The 20,667-nt window shown below is 32.3% G+C and overlaps 1 protein-coding gene across 1 annotated transcript; it reads left to right on the top strand.

The window, feature by feature from the left end:
* Positions 1-6,497: 6,497 nt before the first annotated feature.
* Positions 6,498-20,061, top strand: LOC147388213 (phosphoglycerate kinase, cytosolic). The gene is made up of 6 exons (XM_086420203.1): positions 6,498-6,915; positions 8,981-9,058; positions 9,157-9,417; positions 17,042-17,359; positions 18,268-18,426; positions 19,664-20,061. Exons 1-6 carry the CDS (start codon positions 6,721-6,723, stop codon positions 19,859-19,861), a joined length of 1,209 nt encoding a protein of 402 aa, XP_086276329.1. The 5' UTR covers positions 6,498-6,720; the 3' UTR covers positions 19,862-20,061.
* The last annotated feature ends 606 nt before the right edge of the window (positions 20,062-20,667 follow it).

The following is a 20,667-nucleotide window of genomic DNA, read 5'->3' on the forward strand; positions in this document are numbered from 1 at the left end:
GATAGAAAAAAAATTAGAATTTCCTAGAAGAAAAAAATAAGGATGGCGAGATACCTAAGATAGTTTAGGAGTAATCATTTGAAGAAGATGGATTAGACTAAGGGAAATGATTCATGCAAGGTAAGAAAAACTATATTCACGGGGATATAAATTGAGATGACGAGATAAATGGAGAGCTTGCACACCAACTGAAAAGGATAAGATTAATTGTAGAAATAATTGTAAAATCAAAGGTGTTGGAATACAATAATGGAGATTAAGTGAATGTCATTGTTATTGAAAAGTCAATAGAATAAGAGATTTGATAGGAGAAATCATTAAATCCATTAATTGTCATGTTTTAAAAAACATATTAGCTTTTTTCGTGATGCATATGTGAATGTTGGTTCAATAAAAAAAAAAATTTCTACACTAGTCATAATATTCCTTAGAATCCTTGAAGTTCCAAATCAATTTTAATGTGGAGTGATAGCAATGCATAATATCCTCTTCAATTTCATGGTAAAATCTAACATGGTGGCAAGTTGGTTAAAGGAATATTTCAAATTTGAATTTCTTATGAGGATTTAAGTGGATATCTTTTTTTATTATTCGGAAAAGGATTGTTTCATTTTTCATAGATGAATTTCATCAATAATAAAAATAAGTATTTTGTTAATTTTTGTTATTGTGTCTCCATAATCATACTTAGCTAATCTTGCATTCTAGGGAGATACATTAAGTCATATTAAACTAGTTAGGTTTAATTCTAATATTTTTTGTATCTACATGTGTTTTTAAAGATATTTAATAAATTTCTTTTCAACAACCTTGGAGAATAAGTATTCTTCAATTATTTCTCTTTATCCGTTATACTCAACATGATCCAGATATATTACTATTAAAATAAAATCCATTATATTGAATGCCCGTCGTAATGGAGGATCATTGGGTAATAAAATATTTTAAGGGAAGGAAATTTTGATTTATTAATTAGATTTATTTCATAAGGGTTTTTAATGAAAAATATTCTGAGTCAAGATCTTTAGTTGGATTCTTGATTTGAGTTATCTGACAAGAATTTGAATATTATGATTAAATTTAATAAGTTATTTTAATGGATTCATTCTCCTTAGATTTTCCTAAATTGCAAGTTTTTCTCAGTTTTAACTATTTTTATAAAATTTTATTTTTCTCCAAAATCACTCATTTTTTCCTTTGATTTTTTAAAACTTAGAATATTAGTCCTATAATAATCCTCAATGGAACAACCCTACTTGTCACTCCAAAGTTGATTTTTAATTTTATATTTATACTTGTTCTTTTTAGAGACATCTTTACATGTCGAATAGACGAATAACTTCACTAGTGTGAAAGCTTAAAACTAACTCATAATTTTGTGGCTGATCGCTGCATGTACCACATTTTTCATTATCTATGATCATAAGGTACAGGTCCTTTAACGAAGTATCAATACGTTCGACTAATCTAAACTATTAATAATTATTGACTAGTCATCTTCATTTAAGTCTATCAAGCGAACATATGATTCTCGTAAGACATATTTGCTCGTTTAAAAACTATATTTACATTGCATAGTTCATTGGCAAAGATAGAATTGAACCTCCAGGATGTTATTTGTGATTTTACCTTCATACGCATCCCATACTACATAGGAGTTTACCATCCCAACTGTACATCCTAGGATGATATGTCATTTCGGAAATGACATGATAGATTATCCTTTCAGACATTTACAAATTCTTAAATAGATCCCAAAATAGTTTTTATATATATATATATATATATATATATATAAATTAATATTATAAGTGTGTGGAATAGATATCCAGTTTCTTACCATACAACCACCTAACACGACAAATATAAAAAACGATCATGTTCTCATTACTCATACAAAAAAGTAAATAAGCATGCAACATCGCCTCGTGATAACATGAAGTAAATATTAACTCTGGATATCCACTCGTCAACACACGCATCTAAAAAGAGTCTACACTCTCAGTTATAAATTCTAAGTAATCCTACTTACAACATGATTCTTTGAAACTTTAACACTCAAATCCTTTTTTTTCAAATTCGAACAAGATTATAAACTTTCGAAAAAAAAAAAAAAAAAAACTTGCAATCAATTTTAAATATTAATTTTTTTTTTTTAGAAGAATGACCCAAAATGATTAAAAAAAAATGAGCTTCTAAAGCGATTCGTGTTCAAGCTGTAGATTATGATAAAATAAAAGAATAAAACAACATTGACAAGCAAGGATCGATCCACAAAGACAACATTAATCCGATAATCTTTTCACTTTAAATCCAATTCAAATTTACGTAACCAATTTAAAAACAGTTGTGAGAATAATTTATCTAAAGCAAAATACTAAAAAAAATGATTAAAAATACTATGGAGAAGTTTAGATCAATTGGATCTACCATCACAAGCTCTATTAATGATTTTACAGTCCTCTATTTATCTCGATCTACTAAACAAAGCTAATATTTATGGATCGAAAAATTTAGCAGTTATGTTAAAAAAGAAATTCAAAGTATATGATTAACATATTAATGCAAGATTATGAGATAAATATTAAGTGTTCTCTATGAAGCATGATTTATCTTGAACTTATCAAAAAATAAACCATCAAAATTGAGAAACAATCAATATTAAATTTGATAATATTTGCTTAAAACTATCACAATAAAACGATCAAGCATTATCATGAGAACAGTAAAAAGATTGATAAAAACTTTCTTTGATTTCGTCAACCGATCTGACGGAGAGTTTAGCTAATAATCATTGCAAAAACAATAAAGTAAAATAAAGATGACATCAAAAAGAGATATTAGAGATGAGAGAAAGGTGAATCTTCTTTATTGGTCCTTGAATTCTAAAATCGACAAAGGTTCTTTAATTACAACTCTTTCTAAAATAAAAGCAAAAACAAAAAATAGGAAATAAAACTACTATTATTTTCAAATCTAGATATATACATTTACATAACTCCTTATTTTTCAGATATCCTTTAAGTCCTGGTCTGGTTCCCTATTTATAAAGACCAGATTAGGATTTCTAAGATTTGGAATCCTTTTGTAATTACAAAAACTACAAAACCCTACTTCAATACGAAGAGAATTAAGTTGCTAAGCTTTTGCACAAATCTCAAGGTTTGACTAACTGACACAACTACACCGCCCATGTTGTCCAAGGCACCGTGGTCTAACTGGACCCAATTGACCTGAATTTTGGTCCTTGGATTTGTTTCAGATCTTGGATCGCAATGGTATCTTCGCATTTTTCTGATTCGCCTCAAAACTTTGAGAATTTCTCCTATTACACATAAATAATCGCAATTAGGTCTGAAATACATAATGTAATGGAAATCAATAATAAATATGGACTAACAATGAATTATATCTAATTAGAGGGTTTAGTGTATAATTTACTGATAAAATCTATATAATTAGGGCTCTAAAAATCACTTTTTAGACCCTGGTCAATTTGCACAAAGTCAAGCGACCAAACTTGAGAAGTGTTGAATTCTCACTTTGTACATGGGTCGACTGAGGTGGGAGGTGGGTCAATCGAGCTTGTTGGATCAACCTAACCCGAGAATTGTTCACTTTCTACTTCTTCATGGGACAACTGGTCGGTCGACTAAGGTGGGAGGTAGGTCTATCGAGTTTTCCTTAGGTCGTTCGAACCCAAGAGGAGTACATTTTGTACTTCTTCATAGGGCAATGGGTGGGTCAATCGAGTTTTGTTGATTGATCAATCGAATATTTGTGGGTTGACCCAGCGGAAAGGTTTTGTTACCTTCTTTTGCGATTTTTACCCCAAATTCACCCAATTCTCCAAAATTTTATTTCAAAACAAGATCCAAAAAGAAACACACCAAACAACTATTTATAAACATGAATTTTGTAAAATGTATAGTTTTTTCCTAATTTATAATAAAATATAGAGTTTTAAATTGAAAACTAATATGCATTGAAAACTATGACTATTAAGAAGATCTAGAAGTTCTCTACCTTAGATCCAAGTTAAAAAGTTTACAAAGAAAGAAAAAAAATCGAATTTAGTTGGATGTTTTACTCTCGAATGTGGTCGAAAGCTCTGCTTTTTCGGTTCCTGTTGAAGCTTATGACCAAACCGACTAATTCTTTCTTCTACGCCAAAACCTAACATAAGCTTTACGTAGATGATAACTAAGGTAAAAGGTGGAGAAGAGGCTAGGGTTTTTATTTAGGGTTTGTTCTTGGAGAAGAAATAAAAATATGTAAAATTTTCTAATTTTAGTATTTATAGTGACCTAGGGATGTAAGGGTCATTTTTGAACTTGTTTTCTTTTTATTTAAAAAAGTTATCCTAACAATAAAAAGTGGTGACCTCGACAATAAATAAAAAGTGGTGAGCTTTACAATAAAAATGTTGACCTCGACAATAAATAAAAAGTAGAGAGCTCAACAATAAAATGGTGAGCTCGGAAATAACGAGGGACCATTAAGGTAAAAAATGGTTTACTAAATGGACTATCAAACTACAGTCCAAAATTCAAGGACTATTACAAAAGAAAACCCTTTGCCAAGGACCTTTAAGTAATTTTGCCTTTTTTAAATTAAGGTCAATTTGATCGTTTCATTGATCTTTTTAGGAAAAATTACTTAATAGTCCCTAGAGTTAACTTTTCTTTTAATTTAGTCCTTGAATTTTGCAGATTATCAAAATAGTCCATTTAGTAAATCATTCTTTTCAAAACAATCCTTGAATCACAATTTAGCATTTCTCATGATTGAAATGTCAATATTGCCCTAACCATTCAAATTCACCATTTTTCATCTAAAAAAATTGGATTTCCAACATCTCGGTCAAGTTTTGGAGACTCCGTTTCGATGAAAAAAGATTTGAGAAGGAAGAAGAAGGCATTTTCAAGGGGTATTTTTTTTTTTTTTCATTTTTTAAAGTATTTTGAAGATGTATGTAAAAGCTAGAGTTTTTAAATTGTTTTGCTTCCTTTATAGATGAAAATCGATCTAGAATGGTTCTTTTGGTTTGAAATCATCTATACAAGTTGTTAAGTCAAGTTTTAAGTTGATCTTTTCATGTATTTTAGTCAGAAAAACTTGAAAAAATGAAATCGGATGGGCTTTACAGTTCGAGGTCAATAATTTTTTTTAAAGATTATTGTTGAGGTCACCTATTTTTTAATTATTGTCGTCCTCACCAATAAAAAAAAATAAAAAAAAAAACACTATCGACCTCGTCAATAAAAAAATTGGTGACCTCAACAATACATTTTTTTTAAATGTCGACATCGACAATAATAATATTGAATTAAAAAATAAAAATCGTTGGCCTCAACGCTGTAAATTTTATTTTTTCGAGTTTTCCTAATTAAAATACATGGAAAGATCGATTTAAAACTTGATATAATGACTTGTGTAGATGATTTCAAACCAAAAGAACTACCTTTAATCGATTTTCATCCAAAAAAGAAGCAAAACAATTGAAAAAATCTTAATTTTTACATACATCTTTAAAATACTTTAAAAAATCATTGCAAATGGTTTCTTCTTCCTTTTCAAATCTTTTTCATCGGAATGGAGTCTACAAAACTTGATCGAGATGTCAGAAATCCAATTTTTTTAGAAATTTTTTTTTTTTAATTTGAATGGTTAGGGCATTTTCGACATTTCAATCTTGAGAAATGTCTAGAATGGGGGTTCATGGACAGTTTTGAAAAGATGGATTTATTAAATGAACTATTTTGATAACCCTCAAAAGTCAAGGACTAAATTCAAAGAAAATTTAGCACCATGGACTATTAAGTAATTTTCCCATCGTTTTAACTTTGAATTAAGGCTTAAAATGAGTCGGGTTCGAGCCAGATAAGAGTATATCCATATCCATATCCATATCCGAATTTTTTATTTGGATCCTACTAACTAAAATCATATCCGAACTATTTTATTTTAACTAAATCCATATATGGATCTGACTCGACTGAATTAATTGATTCGGGTAAGATAATTTTTAATTGTTCAAGGTTATTTCAATAAAAATAACAAAATGTGTGATTGAAAATGAAGACCTCTTTCTTTTTTGAAGGAGGCCTTAGCCACTATGCCCAACATTTATTAGTTATAAAAAATACCTTGAAAAATATAAAATATAACCTACAAAGTCATATATCATTTAGATCTAAACAGATATAGGGATGGACCCGTATGCGACTCAGGTCAAGGGACATCAACTCATATCCAACCTATTTTTTTTAATTTGGATATACTTGAAAGAACCAAACTCACTAGATTTGGATTCGAATCACACGGATTCCAAATAAAATCCGACCCATTTTAAGCCCTTCTTTGAATGAACGGGTGCATAAAGAAAAAATGATAGGTGCCAGTAGCGCATCCCTTAAGTTTTACCACGTAAACTTATTCATTAGCTCGCCCACGGTAACCTGCGCACAAGGCGTACACTAAAGCAGTGTCACACGTGACTTGAGCGTCTAACGGATAAATCCGAGTCACACGATGTGCGTACTTTAGCAGCTAAATCTTACCGCAAATCTCCTTCCATTTACATCTCCTCTCCGGCTTCTCAGATCTCGTTTTTTTACTGTGAAAGTTCAATCGATCATTAATCTGTTCTTGATTTTCGATTGATCTCTCGTTTGTTGATTTTCTGTTCTTGAGATTTCGATCTAAAAAAGTCCATTAATGGCGACGAAGAAGAGTGTTGGTGATCTGAAGGAGGCTGATCTGAAGGTAAAGAGGGTTTTGGTTAGGGTTGATCTCAACGTTCCTTTGGATGAAAACTTGAACATCACGGATGATACTAGGGTTAGAGCTGCAGTTCCCACGATCAAGTATTTGATGGATCGTGGAGCCAAAGTTATCCTTTCAAGCCATCTCGTAAGCATTATCTATATTTATTATTATCTCTTTGATTACAGAAGCGTTTTAGGTCTCTTTTGATTGTTACATAAATGTCCATCCAAACAGATCCGTAATTGATTTTGAGTTCTTTTTTTTCTTTAATCGAGTACTTATGTTTGATTGATCTGACATCAGATGGGTTGAAAATGTTATATTTTTTTCATCATCAGATCAGATAGATTGAAAAAGTTCTGATTTTTATTGTTTCCTTTGATATGATAGAATATTTTGGTCCAGAGAAATATGATACTCTCTACATTCCGAAACATTCAGTGTTTCAGGGTCAATATTTCGTATCTGTCTCGGTCCATGTCAGCCTGAGGGACCCAATATGCATTCAACCATATAAAGTTAAATTGTATTCGAAAATTTGGATTGTTTATTTAAACCATAAATTTGAGTAAAATATAGATAGTTATGTTTAGAATGGGTTGTTGTTGTTTTTTTCTTTTTTTGTCAAAATAAATATCATATTGAGCATGATTCACTACATGGTTGGATCCAAACTGCTATACATATGGTCCTTGTAAGCTGGAATATAACTTGGGAGTATCTATATATGAATGATATCTATAGTTGTTTCGTACCAAGTTTATGAGTTAGTTATTTTTTTATGGTCATTTAATTATGATCTTTGGCTTCCATTTTGTTGTGGGCACATTCATATATTTCACTGGCACTCATATTAGCATGACTGCTTTTCCCTCTCTCTGTCTCTGCTTGTATTGTTTATTGTATCTTGTTTAGAAAGCATTTTGCTTGTACTTGGGGCTGTTGCAGATATGAACCATTAAGTATTGAAATAACATAGTTTGTAACTGATTTTTTCTGTGATTTTATTGTTTGATTTGCTTTTTTGGTTTGTTCCAAAAGATTTCAAGTCCGTATTATTTTTCCTCAGCTCTTGTCAAAGTCAATCATTCTTCAAGTCCTTGGATTTAATCAAGGCTCAAGTCCACTTGTCAAATTCTTATAAAGATTTTAGTTGTATGTATAGGCATCGAATGAAAGAGCTATGTATGTAATCTTTTCTTGAGTGTTTGGGATCACCTTAAAGATTGTGGTTTACAATTTGTTGCTTCCCTCTATTACTGTAAGTATTGGTGTATTTCAATAGATAACGTATTGTTTCTCTTCTTTGTTAGTTTCTGTTCTTTAAGTTATGTTAAGTTCTAGGCCTTAAATCTTGCGTTTTGTATGGGACCTTATATCTTGGTAGTTTCTGGTAGTTATGGTTAGCACATTTTGTATGACTAAAATGAGGTTAGTATTTGTTGTCTTTTGTAGTCAAGGTCTAAAATACGGAAAAGAAAACAGTAAGGGTTATCACAGCTGTTATGACGCTGTACTTTTCGTAATATTTTACTATATTGTGAAAAAATATAATAAAATCTGATTTACTGCATACTTTATCCTAGAAAATTAATAAGATAAGGCCATGCATGGAAGCTTAGATAAGTTTCCCCTTAGTAAAAATAATTTATACCCTTTAGTAAAATTCTTTGAAAATTCCAAAACGTCAAAATTTTTCCTGTATAAGGAAATATATTAGAGAAATGTTCCTTAAGCTTTCATAGAAGGTCAGATATAAGAATGATATTAACACGATAGTAACGTTATAACTGGGATAACTGTTAACGGCTCTTTTTGCAGGGGTTTAAATTTTCATATGTAATATAAGAAATACAACTAAGGATCCATTATTATTGATCATGATGTATGATTTTAAAATCATGCTTGCTACTATTGTAATGTCCTGATAAGGAAAAAAAAAAAAGAAAAGGAAAAACCATGGTAGTGGATTTGGTTACCTTTCCTCTTTTTATGAGACAATGAATAAAAATTGGTATCATAAAATTAGGAAATATAGTAGCCGGATTGCTTGCAGTGAGCATGTGATGTGCTACACGACGTTTGAAGCTAAATTTTCCCATGTGTACTTGTATTTTGTTTCTCCACTATCACATGGTTTCTCCGTGGTTTTAATGTCTATTACACTCGAGAGCTTACATAATTATTTTTATTTGATTCTGCTTTCCAGGGTCGCCCAAAAGGTGTCACACCCAAGTACAGTTTGAAACCTCTTGTACCTAGGCTATCAGAGCTCCTTGGAGTCAAGGTGCGTTTCCTTTACCCTCAAATTGAGCTCAATTTTCACTCTTCAGCATTCCTACTGGATAAATGTCCTTTATTTATTCCATTAATTACCTTGAATAGGTTGAGATGGCAGATGATTGTATTGGTGGGGAAGTTGAGCAAAAGCTGGCTGCGATCCCAGAAGGAGGTGTTCTACTTCTTGAGAATGTAAGGTTCTACAAGGAGGAAGAGAAGAACGACCCTGAATTTGCAAAGAAGCTAGCTTCTCTGGCAGACATCTATGTTAATGATGCATTTGGAACTGCTCACAGAGCTCATGCTTCCACAGAGGGTGTCGCCAAGTTCTTGAAACCTGCTGTTGCTGGTTTCCTTATGCAGAAGGTATGGTGGTTTGCGTGTTCCTACTCACATTCCTTTAAAAGTAGTTACAGCTATTCATTAGTGTGTGTGTATATATATACACTACAGGCACGGGCATCCTCTTTGGGTTTAGGAGGTGAAAGAGGAAAAACAATAAATTTGGAAGGCTATTATTGAAAAAGGGGACATAGGTGCGGGGTCCACTTTGAGGTTAAAGGGGTGAAAGACAAAAGATAGTAAAGTTAGAGGTGGTATTATTGAAAAATGGGTAATAAAGGCTCCAGTGTAGCTAGATAAGACGTTTATCCCCCACAAGTAGGCTCTACGATTGTGTTTTATTATATAGATATACTAGAGTTCACTCGTGCTTATGACACAGATATCCTCTTTGGGATTAAGGGGGTAAAAGTGGATAAAATATAAAGTTGGCGGGTATTATTAAAAAAATTGAGGTTAAGAGGTAAAAGATGAAAAACAATAAGTGGGTTAAATGAGCAAAAGGGGAAATATAGTAAAGTTAGAGGGGTGAAGAGGAAAGGCAAAAAAGTGGGCCCCACAAAAATTGTAGTTGGATGGGATGCTTATCCTAGTTTGATGGAAGTTTGTTCCTCACAAAAGTGGGCCCTACAATTGTGTTTCATTATATAGATGGGTTGGGATCAGGGGACGACTTTTTTGATTGGGACATCAAATATTGTAGAGTAGATTTTAGTTTTTATTTATATTTCTATTTTAGGGTTTTAATTTTATATTGTTTGGATTTATTTTAATGTTTTATTGGCTCATGGTCTTAGTATAATATTTATGGACAATTTAGTAACTTTAGTTTGTCTTATATTTAAGTTTATTAGGATTTGAAAATTAGGAGAGTAAGTTACGAAAATAAGGTTATTTATTTGGTATTTTAGTTTAAGTAGGATTCTTGATTTATTTTCTTTGTATAGATTGTATTAGGGTTTCTTTTTTTAAAATGAAGAATGATGAATAAAAAGAAAGTTTGAATTTGATATTCCCATTAATGCTGTGGTGTGAGGCCATTTTGAAGTAAGTCCAATGTAACATTCTTTTCTTCTAATATTTATTTTTCATTTTTTATTCTTTTGTTTTTTTTTATTCTTGAAACCCCTTTCTTGATTCTTGATTTTTGAATCTTGAAACCTTCAAACCTCAACCCTTTTAACCCTTATTTCATTAATCTCTTTTTCAAATCTTTAACCCTTAATCCTTTCCTTACCTTACAAACCTTTAGCCATTTTCATTTAGATTGTGGTCATACCTACAATCATTGAAATAAAAAATATATTTTACCTTTTGGGTTTATCCAATCCTAAGCCAAATTTCCTAAACCTCATTTTCTTATTTTTCCCTCACTGTCCTGCATCACTTTGTTCTATAGGGGTTGGAAATTTAGAATGGACTGATTTTTTGTGAGTATGATCTTTATATCATAAAGATCATCCGCACAAAACATCAACCCATTCTATAACTTCTAACACCATCAAAAGTGGTTTACAAATTAAAGAATTATGGGTCGTCAATTTTTACCGTTAACCCGTAACTAATTTTATGGGGCTAGAAGTTTCAGAATGGGCTGATTTTTTGTGAGGATGATCTCTATGTTGAGGAGATCACCCTCACAAAAATCAACCCATTTCGAAAATTTAAACTTCAAACTCATATATATATATATATATATATATTCATGAAAAAAACACATGATCCGAACCCTTAAACACAAAATCCAAGTATTGAGATTTATTAGTACCTTGATAACGCAAATCTTAGAGATACTTATCCCGTGGATAAATCTCAGCCATTGGTTTTGCTTTTAAAGGGTTGGGATCATGTGTTTTTTTCATGAGTCATTCTTAGGAGTCAAGGGGAGGGTTCGAAGCTCAGAACGCAAAACTCTCCACTCTCCACTCTCCACCTCGGCTTCACGCCGGCATCTGCCTGTATTCTTTATATACGTGTTCCACTCAATATGAGCCACATACATCAACATTAAGGCATATGATCCTCTCTCGGGTTAAGGGAGTAAAAGTGTAAAAAATAAAGTTGGGGGGGGGGGTATTATTGAAAAAATTTAGGGGTAAAGGATGGAAAACAATAAAGTGGGTTAAATGAGTGAAAGAGGAAATATAGAAAAATTATAAGGGGTGAAATGTAAAGGAAATAAAGTGTGTCCCACAAAATTATAGTTGATAGGAGGGTTAAAGGGGTAAACGTGAAAAAATAAAGTTGGAAGGATATTGTTAAAAGAATTTTGAGGTTAAAGTGTGTAAAAGATGAAAAACAATATAGTAGGTTAAAGGGGTAAAAGAGGAAATATAGTAAAATTAGGAGTGAAGAGTAAAGGAAATAAAGTGGGCCTCACAAAACTATAGCTTGTGGGCCCTACTGTTATTAAAAAAAATTATAGTTAGTAATTAGTTGTTAACTTTAGTGCTTACTTTAATTTTGCAATGTATGCTCTTGTTGTACTTTGGTTGGTTAGTTTCTTTATTAATACAATCGATCTACTTATCAAAAACAAATTGAGGTTAGGAGGTAAAAAATAAAAAAACAATAAAATGGGTTAAAGAGGATATATAATAAAGTTAGAGGGAGTAAAAAAGAAAGAAAAAAAAGTGTGGTGTAGGTCGATGTGACATTCATCCAACCACAAAACTATAGTTTTGATGGGACATTAATCCCCAACTTTAAAAACACAAAACTGTCGCAACTTAGTTGTGTTTTATTTTATATATATATATATATATATATATATATATATATATAGGGAAATGTTCGGCACCCTACGCTTTACCCTACACTTTACCCTACGTGTTTTGTCCTACATGGGTTAGAAGTTTTGGAATGGGCTGATTTTTGGTGGGGATGATCTCTATGATTAGAAGATTCTCCTCACCAAAAATCAGCCCATTCTGAAATTTCGAGCCCCATTTTACAAGTTGAAAAATCGTGGATCGTCCATTTTTTGAAAATCATTTTTGATGGGGTTAGAAGTTTTGGAATGGGCTGATTTTTGGTGAGGATGATCTCCTCACCATAGAGATCATCCTCACCAAAAATGAGCCTATTCCAAAACTTCCAGCCGATGTAGGACAAAACACGTAAGGTAAAGCGTAGGGTGCCGCACGAGACCCATATATATATATATATATATATATATATGAAGAATGATTCATGTGAAAACGCATGAAGAATGACTGTACAAACACAAAATCCAACAGCTAGGATTTATGCATATCATTATACCACACATCTCAGAGATACTCATCCCGAAGATAATCTTGATCATTGGATTTTGTATTTACATGGTTGATACTTAATATTATGTGTTCTTTCCATTAGCCATTCTTCACGAGTTATTGGAACCTGACCCTATATATAATCCTTAGAATGGAGCATCTATTAGAATTCATATGGGCTAGTCTTAGCCCAAAAATCACGTCAAACGGATGATCATGAACAACTTTTTGGTCGCTTTAGAGGCTCAATAACCAGCGCACAATGATCTCCACAAAGTTCATTATTTGTGTTGTTGCATAATGTGATTCTTGGGATGCAGCCCTTGGTAGAGTTGGCGATCAAAACTTCAGTTTGTTTGTGCGACTGGGTTGATGAGTAGTGTAGTGCTCGCGTGATATTAGGACCGAGGGAGACCACTGTCCATACATGTGTAGTGCACGTATATGGTTGAAACCACTGCTCGAGGCACACCCAATAGATCTCCTTGGTCAAAATGGGCCATTTGATTGATTATGACATAGGAGAAGTGATGGGGACATTAAATCTTAAAAAATAGATTTTAGTTTTTATTTAGATTTTTTGTTTTAGGGCTTTATTTTCATATTTTTTGGGTTTATTTTGAAGTTTTATTGGTCTATGATATTAGTATAATATTTACGAACAGTTTATTAACTTTACTTTGTCTTTTATTTAAGTTTATTAGGATTTGAAAATTAAGAGAGAAAGTTACGAAAATTAAGTTTATTTATTTGGTATTTTAGTTTGACTAGGATTTTTGATTTATTTTCTTTATTAAACAATGATGAATAAAAAAAAACTTGAGCTAAAAAAAAAAAAAAAGAGAAAGGGATAGAAAGATAGAACCTTGAAATCACACAAAGAATGGTGGAAAACTCACTTCACTCCATGAAAGAAAACTCGTTCTTTATTCATCAAATCTTCCTTCATTTAAAAAAAAAAAAACCCTAATACAATCTATATAAAGAAAATAAATCAAGAATTCCAGTTAAACTAAAATACCAAATGAAGAAACCTAATTTTCATATATTTCTCTCTCCTAATTTTCAAATTCTAATAAACTTAAATAAAAGACAAAGTAAAGTTACTAAACTGCCCCTAAATATTATATTAAGATCATGGACAAATAAAACATCAAAATAAGTCCAAAAAATATTAAAATAAAGTCTTAAAACAAAAATCTAAATAAAAATTAAAATCTACTCTTTAAGTTTTGATGTCTCCATCAATTCTCTTTAACTGAGAAGATTTCACCATTGGAGAAATAAAATTGTAGTAATTCTCATTATCGGTTGCGTTCTGCGACAGAAAGGAAATAGGATCTTTATCTGAATACCGTCAATTAACCAATTTTTTGGCAATTCTGTTTCAAAAAATTGAATATCATTATAGGTGCATCTAACATGCATTATTCTTTTTTGGTTGGAGAAACTCGTCCTCGAGTTTTAATGTACTTGAGAATGATCATGACAATTTGTGGTTCATTCTTTTTGGTGAAGATTAGTCTTCATTTCTTGATGTTGTGTTGAACCATTAACTTTAAATTACAATCTTTTATCTTGGCAAAGTCTCCATTGTACCCGTTTGAAATGATTAGGTCAGTTTTAGGTAGTGATGGAACAACTGTATCATGAACAAAACTGTAGATATCTCCAAAAGATCTTCCTTAGGCTCTTTTGACGTATTTTCCACTTCATGATCTTGTTCTCGTGTTGATTTTAGAGTTTTAGGCACACTATCTTCTAAAACTGATGTTTGATCTATCTTTGCTTCAATCTGCTCTTGGACTGATGGTATCATAGGAATTGATTTTTATGGACGTACCTTGAGTAAATGTTGTTTATCTAAACTAACACTTAAAATATTTCACTCTGCATCAAACGTAGCTTGTATGTGTGAGATCCAACATCGATCCAATACAATATCACAATCTTTTAGAGGAATCACCTTTCACTCAACATCATGGATAAAATTTTCCTAACGAAACTGAACAACATAGCCATAATCATGATAACCACAATAAGTCTTATTTTCAACATTCTGTAAAATCTTCTTAATAATATTGGTGGAAATCAAGTTTTTCTCATATTCATCATTATACAATACCCTAAATGACTTCTTGGAAAGTAAAACTTATCTGGTTTTGACTTCCAATACCATCTCTATCTATTATAGGTTTAGTTCTGATACCAAAATCTAATGCAAGACGATGAGGGGAGATAAGAAAATGTGGGGTTTAGGGAATTTGGTTTAGGATTTGGGCGATAATTGCAAAACGTTTCCAATTAAAACATTTTGAAATTGAGGGTATTTGGATTAGGATAGGGTAAACACAAAAGGTAAAATGAAAATTTTATTTTAATTATTGTAGGATAGAGAAAAGGGTTACGATTTGGAAAAGAGATTAATGAAAAAATGATTAAAGAAAATGGGAAAAGACTAAGGGTAGAATAACATGGGTTAAAGGTTAGATAAATAATTAAGGGTTAAAGATTTATTGGGTAATGATTAAGGGTTGAGATTTCTAGGTTTCAAGAATCAAGAATCACGAAAATCAAGAACAAGGAACTAAAAGAAAATCAAATAAACAAAAGAGTATAAAAGAAAAATAAATATTAGAAGAAAAAAGAGAGGAAGGGATAGAAAGATAGAATCTTGGAATCACACCAAGGGTTTCTTGGAATTATACGAAGAATGGTGGAGAACTCACTTCACTCCATGAAAGAAAACTCGTTCTTTATTCTTCTAATCATTATTTTTCTTTTATATTTTTTGTTTTCTTGATTTTCTTTTAGTTCCTCGTTCTTGATTTTTTTAATTCTTGATTCTTGAAATCTAAAAACCTCAACCCTTAATCATTACCCTATAAATTTTTAACCTTTAATCCTTTCTCTTAACCATTAACCATTCTTTAACCCATTTTTTCTACCTTTAATCTTTTATCATTTTCATTAATCCTTATTTCATTAATCTCTTTTCCAAATCTTTACCCTTTTCTCTATCCTACGATTTGGGTTACCTTTTGCGTTTACCTTATCCTAACCCTAATCTTAATCCCGATCTCAAATCCTTAATCTACCCTATACCCAAAGACCTTAAACCTTCCCCTAATCCTAATACCCTCAACCTTGTAATTTCGAAATGTTTTAACTGGAAACGTTTTGCTATTGTTGCCCAAATCCTAAACCAAATTCCATAAACCTCACATTTTCTTATCTCCCCTCATCGTTCTACATCAAGAAGCCTTAGTTAGGACTACTAAAAGGCCTAAAACCCTCCTTCATTTTAAATGAAGTTTACCAATACTCGTTACAAAATCAAGATGTATATACCTGACTTTGGTACCAATCTCTTTCTGAAAACTAAATTTTAACTGAAAGAGCAGGACTGGACTGGGTTTATCTACACGTTATTCATCAAAATTTGATATCTAGAATGTGTGAACGAAATATTAACTGAGTAACATGTTTAACAAGGTAGATTTATCACTTACTTAAAGCCACAACTCCATGCATAGTTATGCATATAGTTTTGGTTGTAAAAGACTTGCGCGATGTGAAAGCAACCCAACGTGCCTGGACTTGCTCCAATGTTATTAAAATCCTACAATTCACAATTTGAATCTTATTACCAAATCAAATTCTGACCCAAATATTTTGAATCTTATTTGTGTATCTTATGATTTGAGTATGCTTCACAATTTAAAGCTTAAATTTTTACGATTTGAATAAAAAAGGCTTACGTTTTGAAAATGATAACCCGTATGTTTGTTCTTATATTTTTCTGAACCAAAGGCACTACAGAGAAGAAAATTGGTAGGTTTTACTATGACATACCTAACTGAATTGCAAAAAACGCATGTCGAATCCAGGCAGTTTGAAGTTAATAATTGTGGTCACTGATGAGAGATAAAAAGTTGCTTAGCTTGACTATGATATGCGGCCAAGGAAATGGATAATTTCCCATATCAACTTTCATGATTTTGTTTATTAGAAATAATATTTAGTTTGTGCACTTCAGTTTAAAACAATGTTTGTATTGTTCATATGGTTATCTCCATGTAAATTGTTTTTTCATTTCTGCAAAACCTCATCATTATGGGATGAGTTATGTGAAGGCGTTCGCGTATCTCTTCAAAGCCCGTGCTTTACGATTTATCCTAACCATCGTCAAGTGTGGATTGAGGCTAGAAAAGTCCTTACAATTTTATACATCTGCAATTTTCTTTACATTGATTTTCTATTCCATGTAATTTTATTCTGTCATGGACGGTTGAGGATCATATTATATGTCAACTTTGTAACTTAGTTTGTAGTGTATATCATTTCTTCATGAATTTAAGGCCATTTTTTGTCTTATGTTCTACATTTAGGAACTTGACTATCTTGAGGGAGCTGTATCAAATCCCAAGAAGCCATTTGCTGCCATTGTAGGTGGCGCAAAGGTCTCATCAAAGATCGGGGTAATAGAGTCATTGTTGGAGAAGGTTGACATTCTTCTGTTGGGGGGAGGAATGATCTTCACATTTTACAAGGCCCAAGGTTTCTCAGTTGGATCTTCCCTTGTGGAGGAAGACAAGCTCGATCTTGCTACATCTCTTATGGAGAAAGCCAAGTCCAAAGGGGTGTCTCTTTTGTTGCCTACCGATGTAGTCATCGCTGACAAATTTGCTGCTGATGCTAACTGCAAGGTGCATTCTTTTGCTTTATAATTCTATACCCTGAAAATTAAGAAAACAGATTGAAAGAATTTTTCTAATTGAATCGATCTATGGATAACTATTTGAGCTTTCAATTCAGCAGAACTACTTGAATGGAATGATTTTTTTTTACTATGTATATGTATGTTGACATGTACGAAAGTATGTCTCTGCATGTGCGTCTGTTTTTACAGATGCATGCATGGTAGGGCATAAAATGGGCCAGATTTTATCCAAAATCTAAGTGACCCGAATCTGAATTTAACAGGTATGAACCTTGGGGTAGACCCGAAAAAAAAGGGACGAATTTGGGTTGATGTCCCTTAATCCGAGTCGGATGCGGGTTGGATCTAGATCCATCCCTATATCCACCTAGATCCAAATGATATATAACTTTAAAAATTATATTTTTTATGTTTTTCAAAATATCTTTTTGCTACTACTTTAATATAAGATGAATTCTTATCAAATAAAAGAATTATAATAGTAAGACAGAATAATATAGCAATTAGAAAATAAACATTGCAAAAAATGCACGGCCCAAAATTATCCGACTTGACCAACACGAATTAAGTAATTCGGTCCGGTTGGTCGGGTCAGATCCGAATTTAGTGAAAGCAAAATGGTTCAGATATGGTTTTAGCTATAATATGATCCAAGTCGGATTTGGATATGGATCCGGATACAAATTTCGGATCTGGATAAGGATTTACTCAGATCTCAACATATTTTAAGCCCTAATTCATGGAGATACAGAAAGAACTACTTGTGGACTAAAAAAATGACAGTTTAGCTCTGCTTCAAAATATGGATAATAAACAATAAACTATCCTTTTCAATGATCAGTACTGTGGGAATTTCTGCAATGAGGTTAAAATTATGGTTTGATATTATTGCAGATTGTGCCAGCATCTAGTATCCCAGATGGTTGGATGGGATTGGACATTGGACCTGATTCCATCAAGACTTTCAGTGAATCTTTGGATACTACCAAGACTGTCATTTGGAATGGACCTATGGGGGTGTTTGAGTTTGAGAAGTTTGCGGCTGGAACAGAGGTATGTAACTTAGAATTGAACAAATTGTGAGAATTCCACATGTCTATGCTAGGCCTAGTGCTTCACTTTTCCATACTTTTGTGCCTAAACCAAGATCTAGGCAGGCAGTAATACTAACGTGGTTGCCTGGCAATGCTTTGGTGCCAGACTTGACATATAAAATCAATTTTAGGTGTTCTCTACATATTTGCAAAATTAACTTAAATATATGGCAAGGAGATTATCCAAACAAAAAAAGTAGCCCATTTTGAACCTTCCAACCCAATCAAATGTAAATTGGAGAATCATGGACCGTCAATTTTTACCGTTTGTAAATTAATTTTGATGGGGCAAAAAGTCTTAGGATGAGCTGATTTTTTTGAGGATGATCCGTTGACTGGAGAAATAACACTATCCCAACCATGCAAGCACATCCAATGGTTGTGTTTTTTAAGATCTCGATAATACACATCCCCAGGATACTTTTCTCCACAATAAATTTCAACCATCGGATTTTGTATTTACACGGTCAAGATCTTGTGCTATTTCTTGAGTCATACATAACTTATTTGTCTCCGTGTTTTGATAGATGAATTGTCAATGATTCATTGCTTTTTGTGAAGGGATTTGAATTTTTTTCAGGGAAATTTTTCTCTTTGAGAGAATTTTCTTGTGATTTTGTGCAGCAATGAGAGTTGCTCTAGACTTACTACTATCTGTACTCCCACTTGTGGGACCTACGACAAAAAGTGATTATGTCGGGAAAACATAGGATAAATTAAAAAATAAAATAATTTTTTGGAGTATAAAAAAATATGTATTTCATATATTAAATGTTAAAATTACACTTAAAATGCTAAAAAAACAATTCTGTTATTTTTTCCAAAAAGCATTGATTAAATCAAGATTAATAGTGATTTTTTGAAAAGTCGGATTTTATTTTCAAAAAATCGCAGTTTTTGTAAAAACCATGGTGATTGAATCTACAATGATAAAAATGGTGATTTAATCGCCATTCTTTGAAAAAAAGAATGGTGATCCAGATCAATTCCACAGGTCAATAATGGTATTTTGATCATCCAAACTTTTTATTGAGCTTACAATAAAGGATCGACCAATTAGTCCACTTTTGGACTGACTGATATGAATGTTTTATATCAATAGGCTCACAAATCAATTGTGTTGTCAGATGGTTTACCCTAGAGCTTAAAATGATTTGTTTGTGTATGTTAATTCGCTTTTTGTTTTTCTATTGCAGGCAATTGCTAAGAAGTTGGCAGATCTTAGTGGAAAGGGGGTGACAACAATCATAGGAGGTGGTGACTCGGTTGCAGCTGTGGAGAAAGTAGGGCTTGCCGACAAAATGAGCCACATCTCGACTGGAGGTGGTGCCAGCTTGGAGCTGCTAGAGGGAAAGCCATTACCTGGAGTTCTCGCTCTTGATCCCGCTCTCTAAGGCGTGTTTCTATCTATTTAGATCTTAATATCATATCCCCTCCATGTTTTTATTTCATGGATTTTGTTTGAATGGCGAGCTCATGTTATGGGGATGCAAATGGGATTTGAATAAGTATTGACCACTTGAAGATAAAAGCTATCTAAATTGTATGAAATAATATATGTTAATATTATCTATAAATATGGCTTGTTTATCTATTTTCCTTTATTTTGTAAGTCCTTGTGACTCTGAATGCATATATCACAAGCCAAGATGTGACAATTTGTATTGAAGTGCAAAATCTAGCTATAAGAATAGATTACCATTCTTGGAGTGTAGTGTTGTTAGAGGTAAAAATTTTAAAGCTGGAACCTCATATTGCACTTCTTGACGTGAAAGTGGATAAGAACCATAGATGCTTTTTCACTTGTATCTCGATAAAAAGCATCAATGGTTCCCATACACTTTCACGTCAAGAAGTGCAATATGAGGTTCCACCAGCCTGAGGTCACTTAAGCATTTTTCTTTTTGAATAAATGCTCCTAAGAACCATTCCTGTTCAGGTTGTGAGATCTTCAATTGGCCCTCAAGTAAGCAAAACCCATACTAGATTTGAATCCCTTGATCAACAATTGTTGGGGATTTTCAATGTTGGTTGGTTTTCATAAAGATGGTGATTGAAATTTCCAGAAAAAAAAAAAATTACCAGAGAGAAATCATTTGTGGATATCATCGTGTGGTCTGGTCATTCTCTTTATGTCGGAATAACCGTCATGGTGGTTTGAATGGATGGCTTCGCCTTATAAGCTTGGGAGACAAATGGG

The sequence above is a fragment of the Akebia trifoliata genome, chromosome 13 (genome assembly GCF_017979445.1).
Source record: "Akebia trifoliata isolate Shusen 1 chromosome 13, ASM1797944v1, whole genome shotgun sequence".
Lineage (NCBI taxonomy): Eukaryota > Viridiplantae > Streptophyta > Magnoliopsida > Ranunculales > Lardizabalaceae > Akebia > Akebia trifoliata.